This window comes from Dendrobates tinctorius, unplaced genomic scaffold (genome assembly GCF_039654945.1).
Source record: "Dendrobates tinctorius isolate UK_male_01 unplaced genomic scaffold, ASM3965494v1 ptg000292l, whole genome shotgun sequence".
NCBI lineage: Eukaryota > Metazoa > Chordata > Amphibia > Anura > Dendrobatidae > Dendrobates > Dendrobates tinctorius.
In genome coordinates, this window is record NW_027361959.1 from 854,842 (window position 1) to 881,403 (window position 26,562).

A 26,562-nucleotide genomic window follows, 5' to 3' on the forward strand; every position below is an offset into this window, starting at 1 on the left:
CAGGTCATGTTTTCAGGATTTCTTTAGTATTGCACTATTGGTGATGCTATTAATGCTTGAGCAGGTGATGAAATTATCACCTGTGCAATACTAAGGAAATCCTGAAACTTGACCTGTTGGTGGGTCTAGAGGACTGGAGTTGAGAAACACTTGCTTAGAAGAACCCATGGCAGCTGTTTTTTGGCACAGGGTTAGAACAGGCTGGGTTTTTACAAAGCTGGGAAATTTTCACCACCTGTCCTTTCCTAACAATGATAGTGAACCAAGCCATAACCCTAACAGGCTAATTAAGATCTGAAACCTTGATCAAAGTTATCTGAGCACACAAATCTCCAAGGGTGTCCAAACTTTTGCATTGACCCAATTTCCTTTTTGTAATTTTTACAATGTAAAAAGTTAAAATATATATGTATTTTTTTATATTGCCTAAAATACAAAGGAAATGTGTCATCTTTAACTTTAGGCCCTTTAGAGATCATTTAATCTTCAACTTGCTTTACTGTTCACAATAACAGTAATTTTGACCATTGGTGCCCAAACATTTACATGCCACTGTACCGACCTGCTCTACTCGGCACCGATATAGAGCAATCATTCACTGCTCCTGCTGGCGATTTAGCTGTTCAAAGTCAACAGAGCAGCTCTTCCTCTTAAAGCCTGCTCTATTGATGTCATGCTGATTGACCGCTGGCTCCCTGCAGTTATGCAGCGGAGAGCTGCCAATTTCATGCAGTTAGGCAGAGGGGAGGTGCCAGTCAATCAGCATGACATAGACAGAGACGACACATCAACAGATCAGAGCAGAAGAGAAGCCGCTGCTCTGTCATTGTGATGTCAGTGGAAGACACTGAATCGCCAGCAGGAGTGGTCTGTGACTGCTCTCTGCCGGCAAAAATAGACTCCAGGCAGAACAAGCAGGTAGTTAGCAACTACCTGTCTGTTAGTTTTTAGGCCTATAGTAAAAAAAAAAGAAAAGAAAATGTTATGCATAAACCCCTTAAGTGTAGAGGAAAATCTGACCAAATGCAAAAAAAATTCAAAATGATTTTGCCTTCTCTCAGTGACATTAAAGAGGGGGTGGGATATTAGAGCTAACTCGACACTGAGATTCTTGGGTGCAAGGTAGGGTAGGCGATTTCTGTTTCATTTGGTTGGACGTCCCTTGGCATACGAGAATTTTACCTTTGGTTTGAAGCTAACCATGAATGATTAGACCAGCTTTTGTATCCTGCTTGACCATACTTACCGGTCTAATTTTTAATAGCACTGTTGAAAGTCTTAATATAGTATAAGGGAAACATTATTTTTAAAACATATTTATTGACAATATAATAAATGTCTGCTTTATCAAAATGATTAGGCTTGTAGACTGCTGAGCCAGGAATTAGCGTGGGAATTTAAGATTGAACCACTACTACCTTACACATGGCAAAGGTCAGGTCTACTATGTTTCAGGCCATAATAGGTTCATGGCTGGCGGCCAGACCTCTACACCGAGATTATGGGAGACTTGCATGTGCTTGTTCATTCCAGCTGATAATACTTTTCTTCCCGCTCCACCCTATAAACCATGTCATCAATTTCGAACAAAATGACTGGCATGTCATTGGGAAGCGAGCCAGAAAGATGGTAGTGACCACACTGTTTATTTACTCGGCAACAGTTTCTTGTTACTTTAACCTTCGAGCCTCGCTTCAGACGCACGTCAAGTCCTCATTGTTTCGGAAAGACGTTTCACTGAATATTACAATCATTAGTAATACTATTTACGGTTGGGGACATGATGTCCGCGCATTTGCTCTCCAGCACGGTTTGCTGACATCGTCAGTCTTTTCCCAGCTTGTTATCATCTAGTACAATGATCTGGTCACGAAACAAAGCCCAGAATTTTGAATCATGTTTTTGGAAGGGAAAAGGCAAAACTTAGGAAAATAAACTACAAGACCATATGCGGAACATCTTGGGTGAATCCTCTCTCTGACATGAAGCACATGACGTGCTTTTTGTGAATCTATTATTGGGCTCATTCATCAATAACTGTTGATTAAATCGATTTCAATTATTAAGAAAGAAAAAGTGTTCTGATTTATCTCTACAGGGATCGGAGCTCTTGTATTTTGGTTAGAGATTATACAAATTGTGGCCAGAAAGAGGAAATGCGATAAATGAATAAATTAGCAAAAAAAACTTCAATTCGCCGGTTAATCCCCCACCGCTACTGCCCTCGAGCGGCCATGTGCCTTCTACATACGTGACTGCTGCATGAGTCACAGACGGACCGTCATCGCTGGGGTGAACAGAGACCGATAGGAGAAGTCGGGGTTTGGCAGGAAAGTGTAGGGCTTTTTTTATATTCTTAACCCATTTCCTCCCCTTACGCTACATCTTTTATTTCCAAAAACCCTTTTAAATAATAGTCGACAGTAGGGGGAATTTATGAACGCCACAATCATTACTGAATTTTATTAGGCTCCTTGCTTGGGCTGCTGATACATTTTTAGCAGCTTATTTTGTGAAGGAAAATGGGGAATTTTGAGGAGTAAAAATAGCTCTGATTCTTATAAAGATTTTTTTTCAAAAATTGATCAGCACAGTTTGTTTGACCTTTTTAGGTAAGCAAAAAAAAAGCAAAAGCCCCTGATATGCTCAATCTGAGACATGACTTAATTATAGAGGCAGTGTAAAGCTGATATGTTATGTGTCATAAATGAACCATACAGCTCTTTAGACAATACGTGTGAAAGCTACTTCTGTATTTTTCTTACTAGACAGACATAGACTACAATGTCTAAAAATGTTCTCCACGAACGTCATGGCATATATTGAGATAGTTCTAAAAAAAACAAAACAAAACTCAGTTCTTACCTTCCCAAAGTCCGCCGCTGCCCAGGTCACTGTTGTTTAGCTGCAGGGGTGAATTTATATTGACAACGCTGCAGCCAATCATGGAGCTCTGCAGTTCCTGCCATCTACTCTGGCAGAGCCACTGAGCTCACTGATTGACTGCAGCGTTGTTGACGTGATGTCACCACTACAGTCAAACAATAGGGAGACGAGGGTACGCGTCAGAGAGCCGGCACTGGACCCAGGGAAGAGAAGTAATGCATACCTTGTTTTTCTTTTTACAACTATCCTAGCATATGGCACAAAGTTCTATTAAAAAATGATAATCCTTTTGCACATTGATTGAGATCAATGTGAGATTTGTTTAAAACTAACTCCAGAACAGCTGATTAAAGGTGAGCATCGCATCTCCTTCATTGTTAAATGGAATTTGTCGTCAGGTTTTTGATACTTAATCTGAGAGCAGCATCATGTAGGTATAGAGACCCTGATTCCATTGATGTATCACTTAGTTTACTGGGTGCAGCAGTTCTGACACAATAGAGTTCTTTGATGTAGAATGCAGCAGAGCTGAACAAGCTAGCTCCTCCCACACCAGGCTCTGCATATACAATATCTATAGAGGGGACAGAGTTGGCCCAGGAGGCCAGAAAGTCATAGCAATAATATCCTTAGGATAAAACTTTCTTTGTAAGTAAACAACAGCACACAGCCTGATAAGTGACACATCATTGAATTTAGTGTTTTAACCCCTACATCATGCTGTCCTCACATTACATAACAAAAACCTGCTGACAGGCACAGCTCCATTCCTTATGTGGTGGTTGTGCTTGGTATTGCAGCTTAGTCACGAATAGGACTAAACTGCTGAGAGTTGCAGTACCAGGCACAATGTACTGAGCTGTGTCTCGTAAGCAAGGAGGGTAGTGGTTGCTTCCCTTTAATTACCTATTGCATACCTTAAATATGTCTGATTATCAGTTTATCTATCTTTCCTCATAAATTGTAAGCTTGCGAGCAGGCCCTCATTTTTCTTGGTATCATTTGTTTGTTTTTATTGTTATTCTGTAATGTCTTTTATTGTCTGTACAAGTCCCCTGCAAAATGTAAAGTGCTGCGGAATATGATGGTGCTAAAGAAATAAAATTATTATGTATCTTTCTTATCTATCTATAATCTATCTATATATTATCTAGAAAATTTTAAAACGTTAAAGCAGCACAAAAAATAGCAAGTAGTGTGCAAAGACTCTAGGTAAGTACCAAACCTTAGACAGAGATTCAAAAAATAGAGGCTGTAGATAAGCCCCCGATGTAACCTTAAAGATAAGAAAAAAGAGTTAGATTGTACTCACGGGGAGGGGGCGGTCCGGTCCGATGGGTGTCGCGGTCCGGTCCGGCGCCTCCCATCTTCATACGATGCCGTCCTCTTCTTCCCTTCCTGTCGTGGCTCCAGCGCAGGTGCACTGCTCTGCCCTGTTGAGGGCAGAGCAGAGTCCTGCAGTGCGTGGTTGCCGGGAGAGGTCCGGTGCAGAGCAGTGCACCTGCGCCACAACAGGAAGGTAAGAAGAGGACGGCATCGTATGAAGATGGGAGGCGCCGGACCGGACCACAACACCCATCGGACCGGACCGCCCCCTCCTCCAGTGAGTATAATCTAACTTTTTTTTTTATTTTTAAGGTTACATCGGGGGCTTATCTACAGCATTACAGAAAGCTGTAGATAAGCCCCTGATGTCGGTGCCAGCAGCTCATAGTCGAAAAAAGGGGTGACAGATTCCCTTTAATAGCCCATCATGGTGACGTTTCGGTTCATTATTGAGAACCGTTTTCAAGCTTGAACGCGGTGCTGCCTCTATTTTTTAAATCTCTATCTATCATCAGTCTATCACATATCTCACAATCAAATGGCTATCTATCTATCTATCTATCTATCTATCTCATATCTATCTATCTATCTATTTATGAATCTCAAATTTAAGTCCCATAAAATTGAAATAATAGCCTCCAAATAATCGAGTGTATTCCCATATCTTAACATATAGGTCAGCAATTCGGTTTTTGAATAACACACATTCGAGCTCTAATTCATTAGTCATGTTAAATCTGTTCTCCCCCATGTGAATAGACGGTAATGAGATGTACACTATGGTTGTAAGGAAAGTAAACACTTCAATTAAGAGCATTTTCAGCATGCAGCAATAGACAAGCTTAGGGAGCACTAAACAGGCATATAGCAGGCAATATTTACCCTGTGGGAATAATCCGCACAGTGACCCTGTAACGAGAAGAAATAGGGCACATCCTTGTTAGACTATTAATTACGCATCACAACATTTGCCTGAGTTGTTCTGTTCATTTATAGGATTTACATACATATTGCATGTGCTAAAAGCTATAGGCATGAAGAATCTCTTATCATCGCCATAGTATAAATGCAAGCTACACGTTAGGCTCACTAAATACGGTAATATGATGACCCCATTACTGCAAAAAAATGTTATGTTGCCACAAAGGGTCTCCAATGAATTCCAGACTCTGGATTAAAAGGTACAATCCTTTTGGATGCCATTTTCACCATGATATGGTAGTTATTCAAATGAGTGAGTGATCCTGTATAGAGATGAGCGAATTATTATTTTTGCAATATTCGTCGAACACAGCCGAATGTCATTAGAGTAGAAATTACCGAACATGTTCGGAACCGACCTTAAGACATACACTCGGCCCGAATAGTGTTTGAATATGGCTCGAATATGTCAAAATCAGATTCAGGGACAAAATCCGAACAAATTCGCTCATCTATAATCATGTAATAAATAAACGGGCCAGGCTCACAAGGCAAGATCATCCATCTAAGTCAGAAATGCTCAACATATGGCCCGTTGTGCCATTCTGTATGGCCCTAAGCCATATGGGCACAGTAATGCTTATATGATAGGAAGGAAATCAACACATGAGCAGCCATATAGAGAGAGAAAAATGGAGACCCGCAACGTAGGAGCATGGACAGTTGAGTACTAAAGGTGCAGTGGAATACATGTCACCGGGTCCACCATAAATCAAGACAATTTTGTCTCCACGACCATTTTGACACTCCAGAAAAGAGTATATGAATTAGAGGCACAGTTGTATATACAGATGGATCTCTCCAATGCAGAATTGTGAAACTGTAGGCTCTTAGGCACAAGAGCCATAATTTGTGAAGAGACAATTGCATGCATGGCCTCCTTTATTCTAGAGTGTAGAAGTTGGGGGACCTCCATTTTCTGGAAAGTTGGGAGTCTTACCATCTATGCAATGCTTATGGACTAGAAGTCAAAAGGTAATAGCCCTTTTTATTTTGGCCATTGGGAGTGGTTTAGTACGATTACGCGGCCTTCATTCTAGAAATGTTGTGCACCCTTCTTTCAAATATAGATTAATAGCAAGTCTTCATCTTTAACAACATTGATATAGAACGAAAGCCCATGAAAAATTATGACAAACAAACAAATAGGAGCGAATGTCAGTAATTACCCAGGTATACACTAGAATTCTACCAAAAATGGTTGTATAACTGTGACACCTGGTCTAAACAAAGGGTTAAAAACAAGAACCAGACCCAGAGGGCACAAAGGCGAGTGCAGCCCTGGAACAACCAGCACTTTATTACATATAGAATTTTTTTTTTTGCTCCAAAAATAAAATGTAATGTGGTATATTTCAAGCGTGGTAGTTGGTGTGCACATTAAGCATACTGTATGTGCTACGAATTATGCCCAACAGTAAAAGGTACAAGGTACCCTATGGATTCAGGGATGCCAAAATTAAAATTTGCCTATGCTGCATGGTATAAAGTTTTTTTAACATAGATTATAGATTGTAAGCTTGTGAGCAGGGCCCTCACTCCTACAGTAACTGCTGATTTATGTGTTACACTGTAACGCCTTTATTGTCTGTACATGCCCCCACTGAGTTGTAAAGTGCCACGGAATATGTTGTCGCTATAGAAATAAAATTATTATTATTTATTTAACATGGAGGTCTGTGGATGAGTTATATTATTGTATTGTTTTATATTGGAATATGCCCGGTATTTATATATAGCAAATATGTCGAAGGATTTTCCTGACATACATGCTGGAAGTAGAGTCAAACACAATGGGAACAGAACGTTATACTCCACTGTAGCCAGGCATCCTCTTGTGACCTCTGCGTCTTTCTCTGAGGTCTGCCCTATAGTGCGCAATGGTAGAATGTATTATTCGAAGGCGTTCTGAAGGTAAGACTCATTTATTAACAATAAGTATCTCTCTAAATACTGTAAATATGACACATCTCTGGTCACCTGTGTAAAATCTAAGCTAGCTTTGGAATGGCATAAATTTGCACTGACATTTTTTCCAGTTTCTGGAGCAAATTAAGACAACTGAAGCAGGTGCCAAAATGTGTAACATTTTCCTGCAACAATTCTTATTAACCTCCTGGATGTGTATAATGTGTATACTAAGTATTGACGTAATTCTAGTTATGGACCCTCCAAAGACAAATCATAGAAATAATAGTATAGGTAGCCACTATCCATGGGTTGTGCCTTGTATGGTAGTCCTATTCTGGTATTGTATTCACTCTTATTGGGCTAACATGCAATGGTGGATGTATATTGTGCATAAAAGCTTTGTTGTCCCAACAAAATCGCTCTGTCAACTCAGTTCAACAGTCTTATTCAAGATTTTTTAAATCTGTCAAGTGATTTATTTAGTTAAAGCCTCTACCGGTCTCTGCTTCCTAATTCCATCATCTACACACCAGGAATTGCTGGAAGTGCCTGCTTAACCTATTACTCGTGGGTCAATACAGTGGCCAGTGATTTGCCCAGCAAGCATTTTGGGCCATTTCCAGTTTGTCGCAAAATGCACCAAGATGTGAAGACTTTTGGGAACAAGATGATTCCTGGAGCAGAACCTGGAGTTAATGAAACCTGCTGTGATTGGGAAAGGGTAGTATCAATTGTTTTATTATTTTCAACCAGTCTTAGAATTTTAAAAAGTCATTTTTATTCCCCCCAAAACCTCCTTAAAGGGAATCTGTCACCTATTTTTTTGCATATAAGATGTGGCCACCGCCATCAGGAGCTTATCTACAGTATTCTGTAATGCTGTAGATAAGCACCCGACATAACCTGAAAGATAAGAAAAACGAGTTATATTATACTCATCGGGGGGGGCAGTCCAGTCTGGTACGGGTCCAATGGGTGTCGCGGTCCGGGTCCTCCCATCTTCTCTCGATGACGTCCTCTTCTATGCTACCCATCATGGCGCAGGCGTACTGCTCTGCCCTATTGAGGGCAGAGCAGAGTACTGCAGTGTGCAGTTGCCGGGAAATTTCAGAGAGGTCCGGTGCCTGCACATTGCAGTACTCTGCTCTGCCCTCAACAGGACAGAGCAGTACGTCTGTGCCGGAGCCGCGACGGGAAGCAAAGAAGAGGACGTCATTGCTAGAAGATGAGAGGCGCTGGACCTGGACCATGACACCCATCGAACCTGGACCAGACCGAACCCCCCCCCCCCGGTGAGTATAATATAACGCATTTTTCTTATCTTTCAGGTTACATCGGGAGCTTATCTACAGCATTACAGAATGCTGTAGATAAGACACTGATGGCAGTGGCCGCATCTTATATGCAAAAAAATAGGTGACAGATTCCCTTTAATCTATTCTCTTGCAATGTGACAATGTTGTCTCAGACCAAAGTTGACAATGGCTATATTGAGTAGTGAAATTTTCACAGTAAATTACAACATACAATCCAGTTAAAACATGTGAATTCTATAGAAAATAAGGAAAAAAATAATGTCTCAATAAATGTGGCAATGAAAGCAATTGCTCCTTGCAAACTGTGGAGACTTGTTGGGATTTCAGCTGACGTGCTGAATTAAAATTGCATAGCTGTCTTCAGTTTGGGTTCTTAGAACATGAAAGGTCAACTATTAAGGGAGACGGAACGATAACAAATATGTCTTAGTTTTTCTAACCTACACCACAACCTCTTGAGAATGTATATCCTTAATTCAGTCAGGAAGGATACTGTCTGAATTGTTGAGTGCCGTACATCAGTTTACTTTCACCTTTTGGTCAAAAACTGTTGGGTTTATCCTCTCTCATTTGCCAAATTACTCCACACCCATTTGTTCTTGAGCACAACAGGATTGGCTAAAGAAAACATTGTGACAGATGAGACATCTGAAAAGTTGTAATAACGCCAGTCTTCTCATAATATACGGTAAATAGTTATGTGCTTGGGATTATTATTATAACACAGATGTGTCCTTCTTTAGCTTTCCACTTGGCTCAAGTCATACCAAGATGAACATTGCAATATGTTACAAAAATTAGATATAAAAATAAATATCTCATTACTTGCGGCGGTATAAGTATATTTTTACTGGATACTAGTGTTGAGCGATACCATCCGATATCCAGAAATATCGGATCGAATTGGATCGGCCCGATACACAAAAAGTATCGGGTATCGCCGATTCCGATACCGGATGCCCCATTCAAGTCAATGGGACAGAAATATCGGATTTAAAAAAAACCCTTTCTTTCCTTGTACATCCAGTTCGGGAGGGGGGAAGAATGTGGGCGGTGCGTGGGCGGACACTGTGCATGTCTGTGTGTGCGGGCGGGCTCTGTTCAGGCCTCTCGGGGGTCTGTACAGGCCAAACGGGGGTCTGTGCCGGCTGCCGGCGGTCTGTACAGGCCTGCCGGGGGTCTGCGCCGGCTGCCGGGGGTCTGTGCCGGCTGCCGGGGGGGTCTGTGCCGGCTGCCGGCAGTCTGTACGGGCCTGCCGGGGGTCTGTGTGTGTGTGCTGGCATGGTCCGATGGGACTACAAGTCCCATCGGGCGATGCCTGCTACAATGACAGTGATTGACACATTAGCCAATGATGGGACAGTAGTAGTCCCATCATCCGGCTAATGTGTTGAATGTAAAAAACAAAAAAAAACATACATACTACATACATACTACATACATACAACATTCATACAACATACATACTAGATACATACTTCATATATACTACATTCATACAACATACATACATACTACATATATACTACATTCATACAGCATACATACATGCTTCATATATACTACATTCATACAGCATACATACATACTACATACATACTTCATATATACTACATTCATACAGCATACATACATACTACATACATACTACATATATACGACATTCATACAGCATACATACATACTACATATATACTACATATATACTACATTCATACAGCATACATACATACATACTACATATATACAACATTCATACTACATACATACATACTACATACATACTACATACAGTCATATGTTAAAATTTCGGCACCCCTACTAATGTTAACCTTTTTTCTTTATAACAATTGTGGTTTTTGCAACAGCTATTTCAGTTTCATATATCTAATAACTGATGGACTCAGCAACACAGCATTCCAAGAAAAACACTTGCTACCCACAGTAAAATTTGGTGGAGGTTCCATCATGCTTTGGGGCTGTGTGGCCAATGCCGGCACCGGGAAAAAAGTTGAGGGTCGCATGGATTCAACTAAGTATCAGCAGATTCTTGACAATAATGTGCAAGAATCAGTGATGAAGTTGAAGTTACGCAGGGGATGGATATTTCAGCAAGACAATGATCCAAAACACCGCTCCAAATCTACTCAGGCATTCATGCAGAGGAACAATTACAATGTTCTGGAATGGCCATCCCAGTCCCCAGACCTGAATATCATTGAACATCTGTGGGATGATTTGAAGCGGGCTGTCCATGCTCGGCGACCATCAAACTTAACTGAACTGGAATTGTTTTGTAAACAGGAAAGGTCACAAATACCTTCATCCAGGATGCAAGAACTCATTAATAGCTACAGGAAGCGACTAGAGGCTGTTATTTTTGCAAAAGGAGGATCTACGAAATATTAACGTCACTTTTATGTTGAGGTGCCCATACTTTTGCACCGGTCAAATTTTGTTAAAACGCAGATTGCACATTTTCTGTTAGTACAATTAACCTCATTTGAATCCAGAAATATAACTGAGTCCATCAGTTATTAGATATATGAAACTGAAATAGCTGTTGCAAAAACCAAAATTGTTATAAAGAAAAAAGGTTAACATTAATAGGGGTGCCCAAACTTTAACATATGACTGTATATACTACATTCATACAACATACATACATACTACATACATACTACATATATACAACATTCATACATACAAACATACTACATCTGGCACTGGACTGCTTGACCGTGTGCATGGCATTATGAAGTCTGAAGACTACCAACAAATTTTGCAGCATAATGTAGGGCCCAGTGTGAGAAATCTGGGTCTCCCTCAGAGGTCATGGGTCTTCCAGTAGGACAATGACCCAAAACACACTTCAAAAAGCACTAGAAAATGGTTTGAGAGAAAGCACTGGAGACTTCTAAGGTGGCCAGCAATGAGTCCAGACCTGAATCCCATAGAACACCTGTGGAGAGATCTAAAAATGGCAGTTTGGAGAAGGCACCCTTCAAATATCAGGGACCTGGAGCAGTTTGCCAAAGAAGAATGGTCTAAAATTCCAGCAAAGCATTGTAAGAAACTCATTGATGGTTACCTGAAGCGGTTGATCGCAGTTATTTTGGCTAAAGGTTGTGCAACGAAGTATTAGGCTGAGGGTGCCAATACTTTTGTCTGGCCCATTTTTGGAGTTTTGTGTGAAATTATCAATGTTTTGCTTTTTGCTTCATTCTCGTTTGTGTTTTTTCATTTATGACAAATTAAATGAAGATAATAATACCAAAGAATTTGTGTTTGCAATCATTTTCAGGAAAAAACTGAGTATTATCTGACAGAATTGCAGGGGTGTCAATACTTTTGGCCACAACTGTACATGTATGTATATGGTGGCGTTAACAGTAAGCTACTCCACAGTGGGGTCTGTGGGGCAGACAGAGATCTATAATTTAAAGAGGGCTCCTCACTAAATAAATTCATCACATGTGATGCTCAAATAGTAGTAGATACGGTAAATGCCTAATCAGTGGTGCCAGGGACTGAGACCGCACTGATCCCAGCGGCGTACCATAGTCTACTTACAGTCTATAGGGAGCTCCAAAAAAGCCAGTCAGTTTGTCAAGACTGGAAATAGTATTGGTATTGAACATCAGGGCACTTTTGACTCCGAAACAACTTATTTACCCCTGGTAACTTCTAGCAAAAAAGAGCTCAAAAACTGCTTACAATTCTTACCTTCTCCCCTTTAGCACCGGCTGCACCCTAGCAAAAGAAACAAATGTTATGTCAAGAAATGGATTAACTCAAACTGCTAAAATTTTCAATGTAAATATATACTTACAGGTTGTCCTTTTGGGCCAGGAGGTCCCTGACAAGAAAAAAAAGCATTTTATTTGAATCAATTTATGGCATTAATGTAATCCATAGTTTTCCATCACATTCATAGTATTTGAAAATATTGTGTGCAATAGTGGGTAAGTGAATAACATTATACCAGTCATACCCCTCTACTTTGTACAATACTTTTTATTAATTCCCAAAATAAAAATTTGTTCGTATCTATTTATTTTGTACATAAAGAACTAATTGGAACGCTAATGGGTTCAGCTCATCAGTCCAGAAAATATTTACAATTTAAAATCAATTAATCATTTGTTGATGTCATGAACAGGAAAAGAGCAATAATAGTCATTCATTTGGAAACCACATCGTGTCAAGTAATTAAAGCATATTTAGTGTGCTAATATGGGGTCAAAACTATAGATCAACCATATTGGGTGATATGTTGCTTAGTGCTACATATGTAGTATACATATCTTTCAACGACTGGACCAGTATGATTCGCTCAGTATCTTGGATTGTCATATTTTACATATGTATAGAAAAGTAAATTCTGCTGAATAAACAATTGAACTCAAATTATAACTATTTGGGGCTCATATTAGCGCAATCATAAGGTCTGTGCTTCTGTTCTGCACCTATAAAAATATACATTTCACAATGTGATTTAAACATGGGATATTGGAATGCCATTATAGATAATTGGTTGATTTAACCTCTCTCGTCTTTGCAGACATAACATTACCTTCCTCCTACTTCGTGCTGAATGGGTGTTTTGCAGAAATTGTTCCAGAAACCAAATGATAAAATGGACACCCTAAATGGGCTTTTGTAATCTGTAGGGAAGCCAAAGGGCTTGAGTCTGCATATATGAAAGTGAGAACTATTTGTCTAAAGTTTAAAGTGGCTGTCTCGTAATGACAACCATTGTGCATATGCCCTGGTAGGGCTTATGGCTTGATAGGGTAGGTTCTTCCACACTGAAACAGCATTTGGTGGTCCAAGGTCCTTCATGCGTTACATATTTGGCCAATCACCAGAAATAGCTGACATGCAATGTAACCTTTCCACTGCAGTGTCTTCTTCGTGGGAATTACGTGGTCAGACACAGCTTCCTCAGTGGTTAGTGGCTCAAACAATTGAAGAACACACTGCTGTGTTGTTTAAACTGCAATTGGAGAGTTTTTTGAGATGGAGTAGAAATGTCACAATGGTCAAATAAAAGAATAGCGCTTTCTATTATGGAGTGCCATTTTTCTATTCTTGCAATACCTGAAAGGACTACATGCTCAAAATTCTCATAGAATACACTCTGTCCCTTGATCTTTAATTATAAAATGCTCCTATTTTCCTACTTTTGAGTGACTGTTAAGGGGGTTTTACACTAAGCGATATCGCTAGCAATATCGCTAAAACGTCACTGGTTTTGTGACGTTATAGCGATATTGCTAGTGATATCGCTATGTGTGATACTTACCAGCGACCGGCTCCCCCGCTGCTCATCGCTGATCGCGCGAGAATGTCCGGCTCCATTTCTCGTCGTCTGCTTCCTGCTGAGACTTCCTGCTGTGACGACGAGCGACGCTGGACGCGGGCGGGAGGACGCAGGATCGCTGTGTGTGAATGGTAAGTATCGTGCGCTGCATCGCTGCTGCATCGCTGTGAGATCTTTCTGTATGAAAGCTCACTAGCGATCATTTAGCGATGCACCAGCGATCCTGACCGGGTCGGATCGCTGGTTGGATCGCTGGTGCATCGCTAAATGTAAAAGGGCCTTTAGTGACTAGCCAGATCAGCAATTTGGTGGGCCGCCTTGAGATCCTCTTGATGAGACAGCCCTTTAAGTCCTAACTTTAGTTGATTTGAGCAGAAATTCACTGATCCGTCAACACGTACCACTTAGATACATGAACAGGACATAGAATATGTACAGACAACATTGACTATGCATTGTCATGATACTTCAAATTTAAAAAAAAAAAAGATATTGGAAGTACCAAAAGAAAGTAAAAGGCATTGCCTCTAGAGAGAGTTCAGATTCTCCCATAAGCCTGCACATGACGTGCTTTCTGTTCCTCGTCCTGGCTTTAAGTCTCAGTTTGCAAAGACAGTGCATGTGATTATGCCATTGGCATGAACACTTATAAGGATTAAGATCCCCCTACTAGAAGTTATCTCCCCATCTCATTTCTTCCTCCCAGGACTGTTTATGTAACCCATAGTAAGTACCTGTCATTTCCACTAGTGTCCTGAAGAACAGTGGATGCCAGCTAGGAACACTAAGAACTTAGTGCTGTATTTATGGAATTGATAAAAGTTGCACATTTTGTTACCAAAACTTCCCTGTTCTATGATTTTAAATATAAATATCACCTCCGGGCCTGAAGGGTCATCTGAACAATCACAAAAAAGCGGCAGCGTCATAACATAATTCTAAGACGAGACGTGAAAACGCAATGTTTAGACACATTTAGTCTGGCCAAACATGGGTGTAATAATGGTCTGTGTGTCATATTTGATATATTATGCTTGCTAAGGAAATGGGAGAAGTTGTGTTTTTTTTGCTTTGTTTTACCTTTCAAAAGAGCAAAACATGTTCCAGGACAATGTCTGAGAGAATTGCTGTTTCCTTTCGGCTATCAATCCTAAAGATCTCAAATCACAATTTACATCTCCATGAAATGATACCATATCACAGCTGCTGTTGGCTAAACAATATTTTAGGAGAATATACCAGGTGTGCAGACTATCACAATAGTGGAGAGCATGCGGCAGCTTTCCCATGATTAAGATCTGCGATGAACTAAAACTGGCCATACGGAGACAGCTATCTCTCCTAACTCCTGCCCTACACACGAGCGCTTGGCTCAGCTGAGCATTCATGTGTTTTCAATGGAGATGGAGGAGAAAGAAAGACAGAAGTCTGTAAGTGCCTTATCTACCCTGAAAACAAAGGGATCATATGCTGAAATGCCATTGGGCCGATCCATCTCTCCCCCGTGATCGGAGGCACACATGTGACGTGCCCGAGGGGCCGTGGGATACTCGGTACCGAGCCCGTTAGCCTCAATGGGAAATGTCACAGTGGCAGTGACCCGGTCTGTGGCCCCAGGCGGTCATGTAAAAGGGGTAGAATTGAATGGGAATAAAGTTTATGTAGTGATTCGTGACGCCACCTGTGGTTTCTGGTCAGTATGACCAGCGCTGCAGTGTCACTTCTCTGGGACTGATGTTATGAGCAGCAGTGATGTTAAGGCTCTCCACAGGTAGAGCTGTAGTCCCAGGGCAGTAGGGTTGAGTTGGTAGATGGTGAAGTAGTGTAGAGAGGAAGATGTAGCAGTGCTGAGTGATGACGACGGAATAATGCAGAGGACACAATGATATGCAGTTCCAATGGGCTTTACTCACAGTTCTGTCCGTGGTACAGGTGCCCGCTTCAGTGCTGAGTCCTCCAGGCAAGGGGTCCAGACAACTTCCAGATAAGATGAAGTGCACCTTTCCAGCTTTCCCTGTCAGTATGTACCTTTCCTGGCTGTCTCCAAACACTATGCTGCTTAAACTTCTTTCTTCCACTCCAGAACTCACAGTTATCGTTCTGGGCCTGCAACTGTGAATCCTGTTCAGACAACGCCTCACCGTTTCTGTGATTCTATATAGCCGCCTTTCCAGTTGGAGTAACCGTGGTAGGGGCGATGGTCCATAAAGTAACCAAAGCTATCCGCTTGCTAGTGGCACCCTGAGGAATACGAACTAGGCTAGGGGCCGTTCTCTTTGTGGCCAATTTCTCCCTCCATCTGACCTGTAGTCAGCGTGGATAAGGGACCCACAGGGAGTATGCTCCAGCCGTATCCCATAAGAACCTTCTTTCCTAGGGAGCTTCCTTTGTAATCCAATCAGTCCAGCAGCCTTTAATTTGTAGAGCTGCTGCAGACACGTTCTTGTCCTTCTCTCCCTCAGAGGGGAGCTAATCTCACTTTCTATCCTGCTCCGCCCACCTCCCAGCACTCTTCTTGTTCCAAGCAGGGGCCATAAAGGGTGCTCTGCTACACTACTGGTGTGTGTGGGATGTGGGTGATGGAATGCTGGTCGGATGTCTCCACTTTACCTGGTTGTGGGATACCACACTTCTGGGTGAGGTGCAGTACCTCTGTGGCGACTGGACCCTCAGGGGCGCCACACATGCACATCAGACAGCTGCCCGGTGCTGCCCAAATTCATGGGTTTGCCAACTTTCATCTAATGCATGGGGGCTTTAACAGTAAATTGTCCAGACCTTATGTATCCAACTCTCAGGATTTTAATGGGCTGTTGTCATTGAACCAATCAATTTAAAATATTCAAACAATGAAATATAGAAAACTGGAAAGGTAGTAAATGTGTCTGTTTAAAGTTTTTTTTCTCATAATCACAATTTATAACCTTCCCGCAGGATAGGCGATAAGTGTGTGATCGCTGAGTCCACTATTCACTAGAGTGGAGAGAGCAAATTTATCCACACCCATTTTCTATGGATCTAAGGGTGATACCGTGTACAGCATCCAGCTATCTCCACCAGTCCCACAGACAGTGAATGGCCACACGTTCACACCACCACTCCACATTGACCTCCATCCTCAGATCAGTGGGTATCCTAGCTGTGGTACCCCTTCGCGCTCTCGCAGTTATCACCTATACCATGTATAGGGAAGTCATGAATTTGTGAAAATCTCTTTTCAAGTAAAAACTTTAAAAAATATATCCTAATTGTGATCATTTAGTGTGGGTACATTTGACCGAATATGTGTGTTGGCTAAATTTTATTTTATAACATATATTATTGCAATCTCATGAATGTTTAATACACTTGCTTATTTTCAGACAAAATTGAAGCATCAGAACATGTTGTACTATCTTCAAGTTTTTTTTTTTTTAAATCTTGGTCCTTACTGTTTGCTCCTCGGTATTGATGGTATATGTATAGGCTGACTTGAGTATTATGTTGGAAAACACCTTAGCAGGTCCTGTAAATACCGTTCCGTCTCTAATAAAGGGTCCTCTGTGTGCTAATGGCTTTGTTAGAAGCTGGATGGTCAGACTTGCAGAGGTGTCTGGGAACAGAGTGATTTCATTTTCAGCTGTTTAACAAAAATTCACACTTCTCGTAAATGGCGAAATCTGGGACATTTGAATTGTTAATAGAAGACGCTGAGTGCACCATGCTGTAAAGAAATCACAGCCCCAAATATGTATTTATAATGTGAATTTTATGTTCTATGGACAGATTCATTAAAGGGGCCATTACTAGCGGAATCTGAGGGCAATAATTATTTATAGTGAGACCGGAACAGTGACTTCATCCCAGCAGTGGGACTCTTGATGCACAATATATATCGCACAGGGCACTTAATATTATCCAGAACCATGCAATGGAAATACAGATTTGTGTTAATAATAGGTCATTTAACATTACAAAATGTACTGGGCCTTGTAGTATGTTGGTTCTCACAAAGGGTTATTAGGTGTCACACATGGAATACATTTTTTTGGAAAGTTTGGTGTAAAAGAACGAGTATATGCATACATCTGTAAATCAGAAGTACCGTATTTCATATTCTTGTTTTTTCATCGCACTGTAATTGCTCACTTTCCATTTACATATTTATTACGATAAACTAGATAACTATGGGTCACTAACAGGGTGCTAGTTCCTAATTATAAAGTTCTCCTGTAATTATTACAGGATTTCTCTGGGTATGTTTTTTCTTTTTTTTTTTTTGCAAAACCATTGGCACGTTTGTACTTTGGCTGTGTCTGGCCTTGAAATTCATCTTTACTAAATGAATAATGCAATACCAGACGTGGCCTATGGAAAAGGGAAATGTTTTGTCTAATTCTTGACAATTGCCCAGTCACATTAAAACTGAAAAAACACTGTTTAAAATATCACTTTCCTTATTGCAGATTTTGCATTCATGTCTCAGATTAATTTTTGTCTTGAGTTTCCTGTGTTCTAGCAGTCAGAACATTTTTCGTTTATGTTTTTACATTTTTAAATCCGAATTATACAAAGAACACATTACTAGTGTACCCATATAGTTAACCACTCATCATAATATGCTAAACAAGGATTTTATTAATGCAAGAAATTACAATTAAAAATACATAGACAATATAGTATTTATGAGTAGAATGTGATTAAATCCGTGGGTGAAAAAAGAAGCCGGAGAATATGTCAGGACATAGTAACAAAGCTTTGTTCAGTATTAGAAATTCATGAGGGACACGTATATCAACCGATGCCCCTAAATTGAGTTAGCACTCTATGCAAGAAAGTGGTAGAAAAAAATCCAATAAGGGAGCAATAGTCCAGTGTCTGTCAAGAAATGCCAGCGGGTTTTATTTTGTACGCTGTACATATTTAGCAAGTGTAACAAGTAGGAGGAGCATTTACCCTATCTGTCACTCCCGCCTGAACTATGGCCACATTCCCCAACGCGCGTTTTGCGTTGATGTCGCTTCCTCCTGTTCCTGATCAACCTAGCTATATGAGGGCTTATGCTGTGTTTATCCATACAGGAAAAGTTACATTTCATGTTACCTATATGAGCAGTAATAATTGTCTATTGAACGATGGTCCCACCAATGAGATTCCCATGATCACCAGAAATGGGATCCCAACCCCTCTCATCATCTTCACAGCACAATTGCAGTGAGGAGAAACTTGAATGGAGCAAATACATGTTTTATTATTTTTCAAAACACGTTGACTTTTGAAAATGGTAACCCAGTGACAAAATTCATTGTGCTGATAAAGGGTTCCCTTAACTTTGTTAATCCACTTAAGTGTCACCAAACCAGTTGTTGCAACAAAGTAAAGAAGATTCTCACAGTAGGGAAAAAGTCGCAGGGGGAAGTGGTAGCCCTTAATTAGTGGCTACCCCTGCAATTAGACTGAGGCTACATGACAATTTTAGCTGTCAAACAGATTGTGCACCAAAAGATCACTTTCAAGGTACCTCAACAAGCAAGTTGCCAAAAATCCATTTTGTTCTTTATTGCAACTTGTCAAGTTATCTTCAGGGTTGCAATTCAACTATAGTCAGTTGCAATATACTGTGATGAAACAAAGATCTTTACTCATGTGACCTGTGTCATGGCTGAAGACACCGGATAGCCCTATCCTCATACTGCTGCCCGAACTGTGCTCAACAAAACATTTTATGGTCCTATTATGGACTTATTTTCACCATAGCTTTAAAAAGAAGGGTGTTTTTAATTAGATTGGGTCTTACTCTTGATATTTCAAATCAAGAAGAATTAGCTGAATGGTCACCAAAATACAGTTGGTAGCCTGTCTAATTTCCAGACATTCTATATAAAATGAGTTCATTAGGGACCGTCATGATATAAATGTAGGGCTGTATGTCATACATGGATGTTACGAACAGGCCCCTAATGACTTCATTTGTCTTGGCCTAGCAGTGAAGAAAAGCAGACTGTTTAGCAACCATGACCAAGTATTAATGACTGCAAAAAATGGAGGCATGTGTGAAGTGTGCTGAATTAGTGTGGTAGGTCACAACCTCGGTATAACTTACAGCAGTGGACCCCAACCTTAATTAATTTAAAAGCCACATTTACCTTGAGAGATGGTCACAAGCCATATCCAGATCCCCTCCACACACATTAGTGACAACCATAGCCCTCAATTGTTGGTATAATGACAAAGTTTTCACACAGAAAGCACACCAAATCTTTATGCCCCTGTCCTTTATAGGCAGTATACTTACATCCCGGGATTCTCACACTACTTCCATTCAGTAGTCTCACATCAAGCACACTAATCAGACTATTCCATCCAGCTTCAAGCACCCCTCTAACTGGCAGTATCATCCTATCTGAGGTTTTCTATATTTAGCCCTCCCCACCCACCCAGTATATGAGCTTCAAGATTTGATTTCCTGTGTGAGGCTACTCAAAAAGTTCACCATCTTGGAGACCTTCCTCTTTATAGCTCTTTGCTAGACCTGGTGCAAATGCACCAAGCTTGCAGAAAGCTGCAAACCATACATGGATCCACAAGCCACAGGAAGCCACAGGATAGAGAACAGTGACTTACAGGATGGTCCTGGCTGGAAATTCTTCTATCTTCGTCGGGTGGAGATGACGTACAAAGGAACATTTTTTGTGAACGTCAAAAAGTCGGACAGCGATGGATCCAACGCCATCCGTCATTGGCTATAATGGAAGCCTATGGGCGCATAATCCGTCGCTGTCTGACAAAAGATGAAATACAGCGACGGATTCCGTTTTTTAAAACTGAGCATGCCCGGAATAATTTATATTCCTTTAATTTAACCCCTACAGCTGCTTTTTCCATTTTTGGCTCATAAAAACCTCTCTCTCGCTTTCTCTCCAGAATTCTATTCCTTTAAAATTCTTACAACAGCTACTGCGACAGATCCATAAAAAAAACCGGATCCGGTGCATCAGTTTTTTACAATCTGCGCAGGATCCTTTTTTTGCACACTTTGATGGACTGCGACTGATTCTAAAAAACTGATGTGTGAAAGAGGCCTTACCTGTACTAACAGGTAATTGCTAACTATCTGCTTATTCTGCTCTGCACACTGTATCTGCTCAGTGTGGTTGTAGACCACTCATGCTGATGATTCTCCTGCTTCCTGGGATGTCACGTCAATAAATTTATCTAAATTTGTGTTAGTGAACACTTCTCCTTTGCCAAGATAATCCATCCATCTCACCAGATTGGCATATCAAGATGCTGATTAGACAGTATGATTATTGCACAGGTGTGCCTAATAGGCTGGCCGCAATAAAATACCTATCTAAAATGTGCATTGTTGCAGTATTGGTGGTATCCGGAGGGTCAGAAAACCGGTCAGTATCTGATGTGATCAACAATTGCCTCACACAGTGCAACACACCTCCTTCACATACAATTGATCAGATTATTGATTGTGGCCTGTGGAATGTTGGTCCACTTTAATTACCACATTGATAGTAGTCAAGGCTGGAAGTTCGGGGTTTTCTGCACGTTATTTTCATACTCATTACTGAGTATATTGAGATGATTTCAAAATGTTGTTTCCATTTTCTCATAATTTGAATATCATTATCTATTATGTATTATCTATCTTGTGTCATGGTTTGTACAGTGTTCTTGCCCTGCACTCATAGGGTTAAGTGTACGTGGCCTCTTTCTTGATCTGGGAGGGGTAGTTATACTCACTCTTTACCAGGGTTCTCTGTCAGCTATACTGTTGTTCTGATTGTGTGTCTGACCCCTCTGGTGTGCGTGTGCACTGCATTGCTTGTTTGCTTCCTGTGTAAGACCCGGTCTGTCCTCTCACTCTGTACTCCGTCTCTCGTGTTGGTATTATTGTCTTTTCCGGTTCTGACCTCCTGGCTTGGCTATCGTTACTCCATTGCAGTTTGTCCCTATTGTACCATCTATTGCCCGTTCTGGTTTTCTGATCTATTGCTACGTCCTGACTATCCATTCTGCCTAACCCTTTAGTACTGTTGTGCTATCTTCTGCTTTGACCCTGGCTTGATCTGGTTTCTGTCTCTGTCTATGCCCCTTGGTAACATTGTCCTGTAGTTACCTTTCTAGGACTTTTCCTCAGCTCCTAGCTCTCTGGAGTTTAGACCACACCCTCAGCAGTCACATGCTTCAGGTCCTGTGAGCCTGGAGCATGCATCGTCACCACTGCTGCCCTATTCCACAGGTATCTTTGTGCACAGTTTTGTACTCAGGATACGCGTACTGGCTCAGTGAGCAGGTGCAGTGCGGTGTTCCTGACATCTTGTATATCCTGTGACTTCTATAATTCCACAACTTTTCCTTTTTGGTGTTGCAATTTCATTGTTGAGGAGTGAATACTGTATTGTCCAAACCTGCTATAGCAGAATGAACCAACTGTTTGGACACCAATTGAGGGTCTATTTTACTTTTTGAGCTTGCTCACACCAGCGCATACATCGGATGAGTGCTATCGGACTTTTTAGCAGATAGAACTCGGATCATTGTTATTCAATGGGGCAGTGCTGATATATGACTTCTTTAACTAACAGAATTAGCGAAAAATAGCAGCATGCTGCAATTTAACTTTGAAATTGGATGGCCATAAGCCATTCTAGTCTATGAACGAATGGTAAAAATTAAACTGCACTCGGATGACAATTTCCAAGGACTCGCAACATGGAGAAGACGGAGAAATTTTGTTTTCCATCTTCTCCTCTCAGTGTGCTCTGATTCTCTCATCCGAGAAAATTGGATCCCACTATGCTGACTCTGATCAGAGTTTGATAATCGGTCGGATTATTTTGGATGAGAGAATATACGGCCGTCTGACCGTAGCCAGAGTATGCAATTTGCATGTAGGGATCTGTAGGAATCCTTGATGCTCCTATCAACCTAAAATTGATTTACAGCTCCCAGCAACTTTTTTCTGGCTTTTACATGTAAGGATTTTCTCTTTATGCTTCAATTTTCTGTTCATTTATTTCTCCGTACTCCAAAGAGTTGTGTTCACAAACTACAATAATTACAAGATGCAATGTTCTTATTTGGAATGAGGGAATACTATAGCTTGAGGGACCACTGCAAGTATATACAGTTTCAGTCCTTTTATAGACTTACCATATCACCTTTTTCCCCTTTTTGCCCAGGATGACCCTATAATGTGAAGAACATTAAATTAGTAATATGGTCACGGTGAAATACGTTGGTGTAACATAACCCTCCACGACAGCTACATTTACATTTCCAAATACATGTAACTTAAAGATCTTCCACTGAGATGACATTATTATGGTCTACAAATGTGAAAGTCACCGGGTGGTAGAGCATGTAATAATCAGTTTGTTTATTTTAACCTCACTTATTTGGGAAGAATACAATTGGCGTTCTATGGGCTCGCGCTCTCTTTCTCTGACCTTGTCAGTTGAGTTATTAGGGCTGAATTATACAGCTTAGTTATGAAGTGACAACTTATAGCAGAGAGCTGCAGAAAGGTATAAAATGGTTTGTTAACATCAGAAGAAGGGCAGTAAATATTGATTAGGACTGAGCGGCCGGTTTCCCAGGTAGTGTTAGTGAAAATGTTTTGCTTTTGCATGCACCATGTCGTATTTCCTGCAAAGCGTCAAGAGTTTAGATGCCACAAGTATTAGTGCACCGCATGTCATGCCGCACGATGAGATCAGCTCAGAGGCAGACATGCAAAAGTTTCAGACGCTGCAATGTAAAACAGTTAGAATTGTTCGGAACAAACATCCTAGAGAACACACGATGCCACACTCATGGTGCTAATTCTGGAGAGGAATTTCATACCGACTAAGTGACCCTAACTGCCCAAGTGACATTTTTTGGATACTCAATACTTGCAGCAATAACCTTGGGGGGGGTATAGCTCCATCATAAAACTTACTGTAGAAATGTGGGAAGTTTGGAAAAAAGATTTCCCACAAGCTAAGACCGTTGCTACCACAAATGACTAATATCATATTCTACATATACTGACTAAGCAATTAAGACACTTACAGACTTGCCGTCTAATCCTATCGGGCCCTGAAATACAAATAAAAGATCAATATGAACACTTAAAGGTCTCACCATTTAGGCACCATAAAGAAGGGAGCTGAGATGTGTACCCAGAAGATGTCACATAAGTATTAATACTGTATATTAAACCAAAAACAACCATTTACTTACAGCCCTCCAACCATATAGCAATCACATTCCCACTGAGATTAAATGATGACAGCTTTAAAACATTACATTTAAAGGGGTTGTATGAAATTACTACAAATGTTTGCTTTTTCCAGAAATAATGCTATTTTAGCCCATTGGAGATGACTGCACATAACTGATAGTAAGGAAAGGCGATGCCTTTGCATAAAAGGAGAAATCTATTTTTCTGAGGCTAGATTTACACCTAGAGCATAAATGTAGGGTTTTTTTTCTTCATACTGCAAATAAAAGCATGTTCTACTGATCAACGTTCCACTGGATTGTCACTGAGCTACATTGTGTAGAGCAGTATACAGGTCTACTTTTGCCGAATTTGCCGTGTATACAGTAGGTATAGGTATATGGCATAGATATGTGACTGCATTCTGTAGTAATAATATATGCTTTGTGCAGTATGCTGTAAAAAAAACTAGAATTCAACTTTATGATAAAAACTTAGTGTGAACTGTGACCTAAGCCTATTCTGGACTACCTCATTAATACAAAGTGAAGGGTGAAATAACAGAAGAAATCATAATAAATAAACACATGGATCAATCAATAAATCTAATACGTAAACACTTGAAAAATATCCAAGTGCCATAAAAGGAATTTGAATACTTGGCCAATAAATAAAACTGTCATCATGCTCAATGCAAATGCGTACATTAAGGTAGAAAGTTAATCACACCAATGTTTAATTCCCTTCATTTTTTCAACGCAACCATGCAATAAATGCAAGGAATAAAAAAAAAAACGCAATGGGGTTATGTAGAATTGGGTATGAATATATGAATGGACCACGGTGTTGTTCATGGTTAGAAAACATCAGCAAGCATTGAATAGGTGGCCATGGGCATAAAAAGTACGGCAGTTTTCCGACTTTGTGCCCCTTTGATACCATATTTCCTTAGTAAAGAGATGTCACATGAAATTAATTTGTATTATAAGATTCCTGTCCCTGATAATATAACAGCACATCAAATATCGACCAAAAACAGAAACGTTTGCCTGCTTGTTAATTGCATTGATTCCGGCTTCAGTGGTGACTTACGGGGAATCCGGGAAAACCTCGAGTTCCTGGCTGGCCCTGTCAATAGAAATGAGATATTAGGTTGCCTCCGATTCAGTTGCATTAAAACACTGTAAGATTGGTCTATTTAAAGTACAGGTTCAAAATTTTGGAGAATTCACGTCAAGATAAAGCTAACTTCTAAATCCATTGCATTTAAATCTAATTCTAATGTAGAGACCATATTAAATTTGAGAGCAGCATTCACAATTCTGTGAGCTTCAATCCTGAAATATTGCATATTTATTTATTTTTGCAAAATATGTCTCTAGCTTAGAAAAGAAATCTATCAGCAGTTTGTCTACACCAAACTGATATCATGATTAAAGAGGCTGCAATTTTAAAGTGTGTTCATTCTGATTTTTATTTTTTTTACGTTTTTGGAGCAAAAACTCACAACATATCAATCAAAACTTTTGTTTTTTTAAACTTGTGGTTTTTGGAAAGTTTCTGCTCTGAAAACTCAGTAAAAATACTCAATATGAACATAATCTTATATTGATGAGCTACATTTAGGATAGGTCAAAATAGGTCATCAATGTCATGTTATCATGTTGTCAGGGTCCAAAACCTGGCATTCCCATCAATGAGTTGTTAACATCTCTGTCGGCAGGTGGATGTAAAAAGTGCTTGAAGGAGAACAGCACAGCAACATACACTGCTAAGAATCGGCTGTCAGATACTGCATATCAGCTCCCTATTATCTTCAATAGGAACTAATCTGTAGTACCCAGCAGTGGCCACAAAAACATGTAAAGAGCTGTGCTCTTCTGCACCTTCTACTGTGCTCTTTTGCATCTTCTACTGTGCTCTTTTGCACCTTATACTATGTTCCTCTGCACCTTATACTGTGCTTTTCTACACCTTATACTGTGCTCGACTACACCTTATACTATGCGGTTCTGCACCTTATACTGTGCTGTGCTCTTCTGCACCTTATACTCTGCTCTTCTGCACCTTATACTGTGCTCTTCTACACCTTATACTGTACTGTGCTCTCCTGCACCTCATACTGTGCTTTTCTACACCTTATACTGTGCTTTTCTGCACCTTATACTGTGCTCTCCTGCATGTCATACTGTGCCCTTCTACAGTGCTCTTCTACACCTTATACTGTGATTTACTGTACCTCATACTGTGCTCTTCTACACATTATATTGTGCTCTGCTCTTCTGCACCTTATACTGTACTGTGCTCTTTTGCACCTTATACTGTGCTCTCCTGCACCTCATACTGTGCTTTTCTACACCTTATACTGTGCTTTTCTGCACCTTATACTGTGCTCTCCTGCATGTCATACTGTGCTCTTCTACACCTTATATTGTGCTCTTCTACACCTTATACTGTGATTTTCTGTACCTCATACTGTGCTCTTCTACACATTATATTGTGCTCTGCTCTTCTGCACCTTATACTGTGCTTTGCTCTTTTGCACCTTATACTGTGCTCTCCTGCACCTTATATTGTGCTCTTCTACACCTTATACCATACTGTGCTCTTCT

At 40.4% G+C, this 26,562-nt stretch overlaps 1 protein-coding gene across 1 annotated transcript in view; it reads right to left on the reverse strand.

The window, feature by feature from the left end:
• COL13A1 (collagen type XIII alpha 1 chain) overlaps window positions 1–26,562 on the reverse strand; it is a 397,057-nt gene that overhangs the window by 160,209 nt on the left and 210,286 nt on the right. Inside the window, exons 7-12 of the mRNA XM_073560029.1 lie at window positions 25,043–25,078; window positions 23,800–23,826; window positions 22,897–22,932; window positions 12,253–12,279; window positions 12,147–12,173; window positions 5,095–5,121 (exon numbers count right to left, since the gene is read on the reverse strand). Coding sequence (XP_073416130.1) covers window positions 5,095–5,121; window positions 12,147–12,173; window positions 12,253–12,279; window positions 22,897–22,932; window positions 23,800–23,826; window positions 25,043–25,078 — 180 coding nt within the window. The remainder of the gene's footprint in view (window positions 1–5,094; window positions 5,122–12,146; window positions 12,174–12,252; window positions 12,280–22,896; window positions 22,933–23,799; window positions 23,827–25,042; window positions 25,079–26,562) is intronic.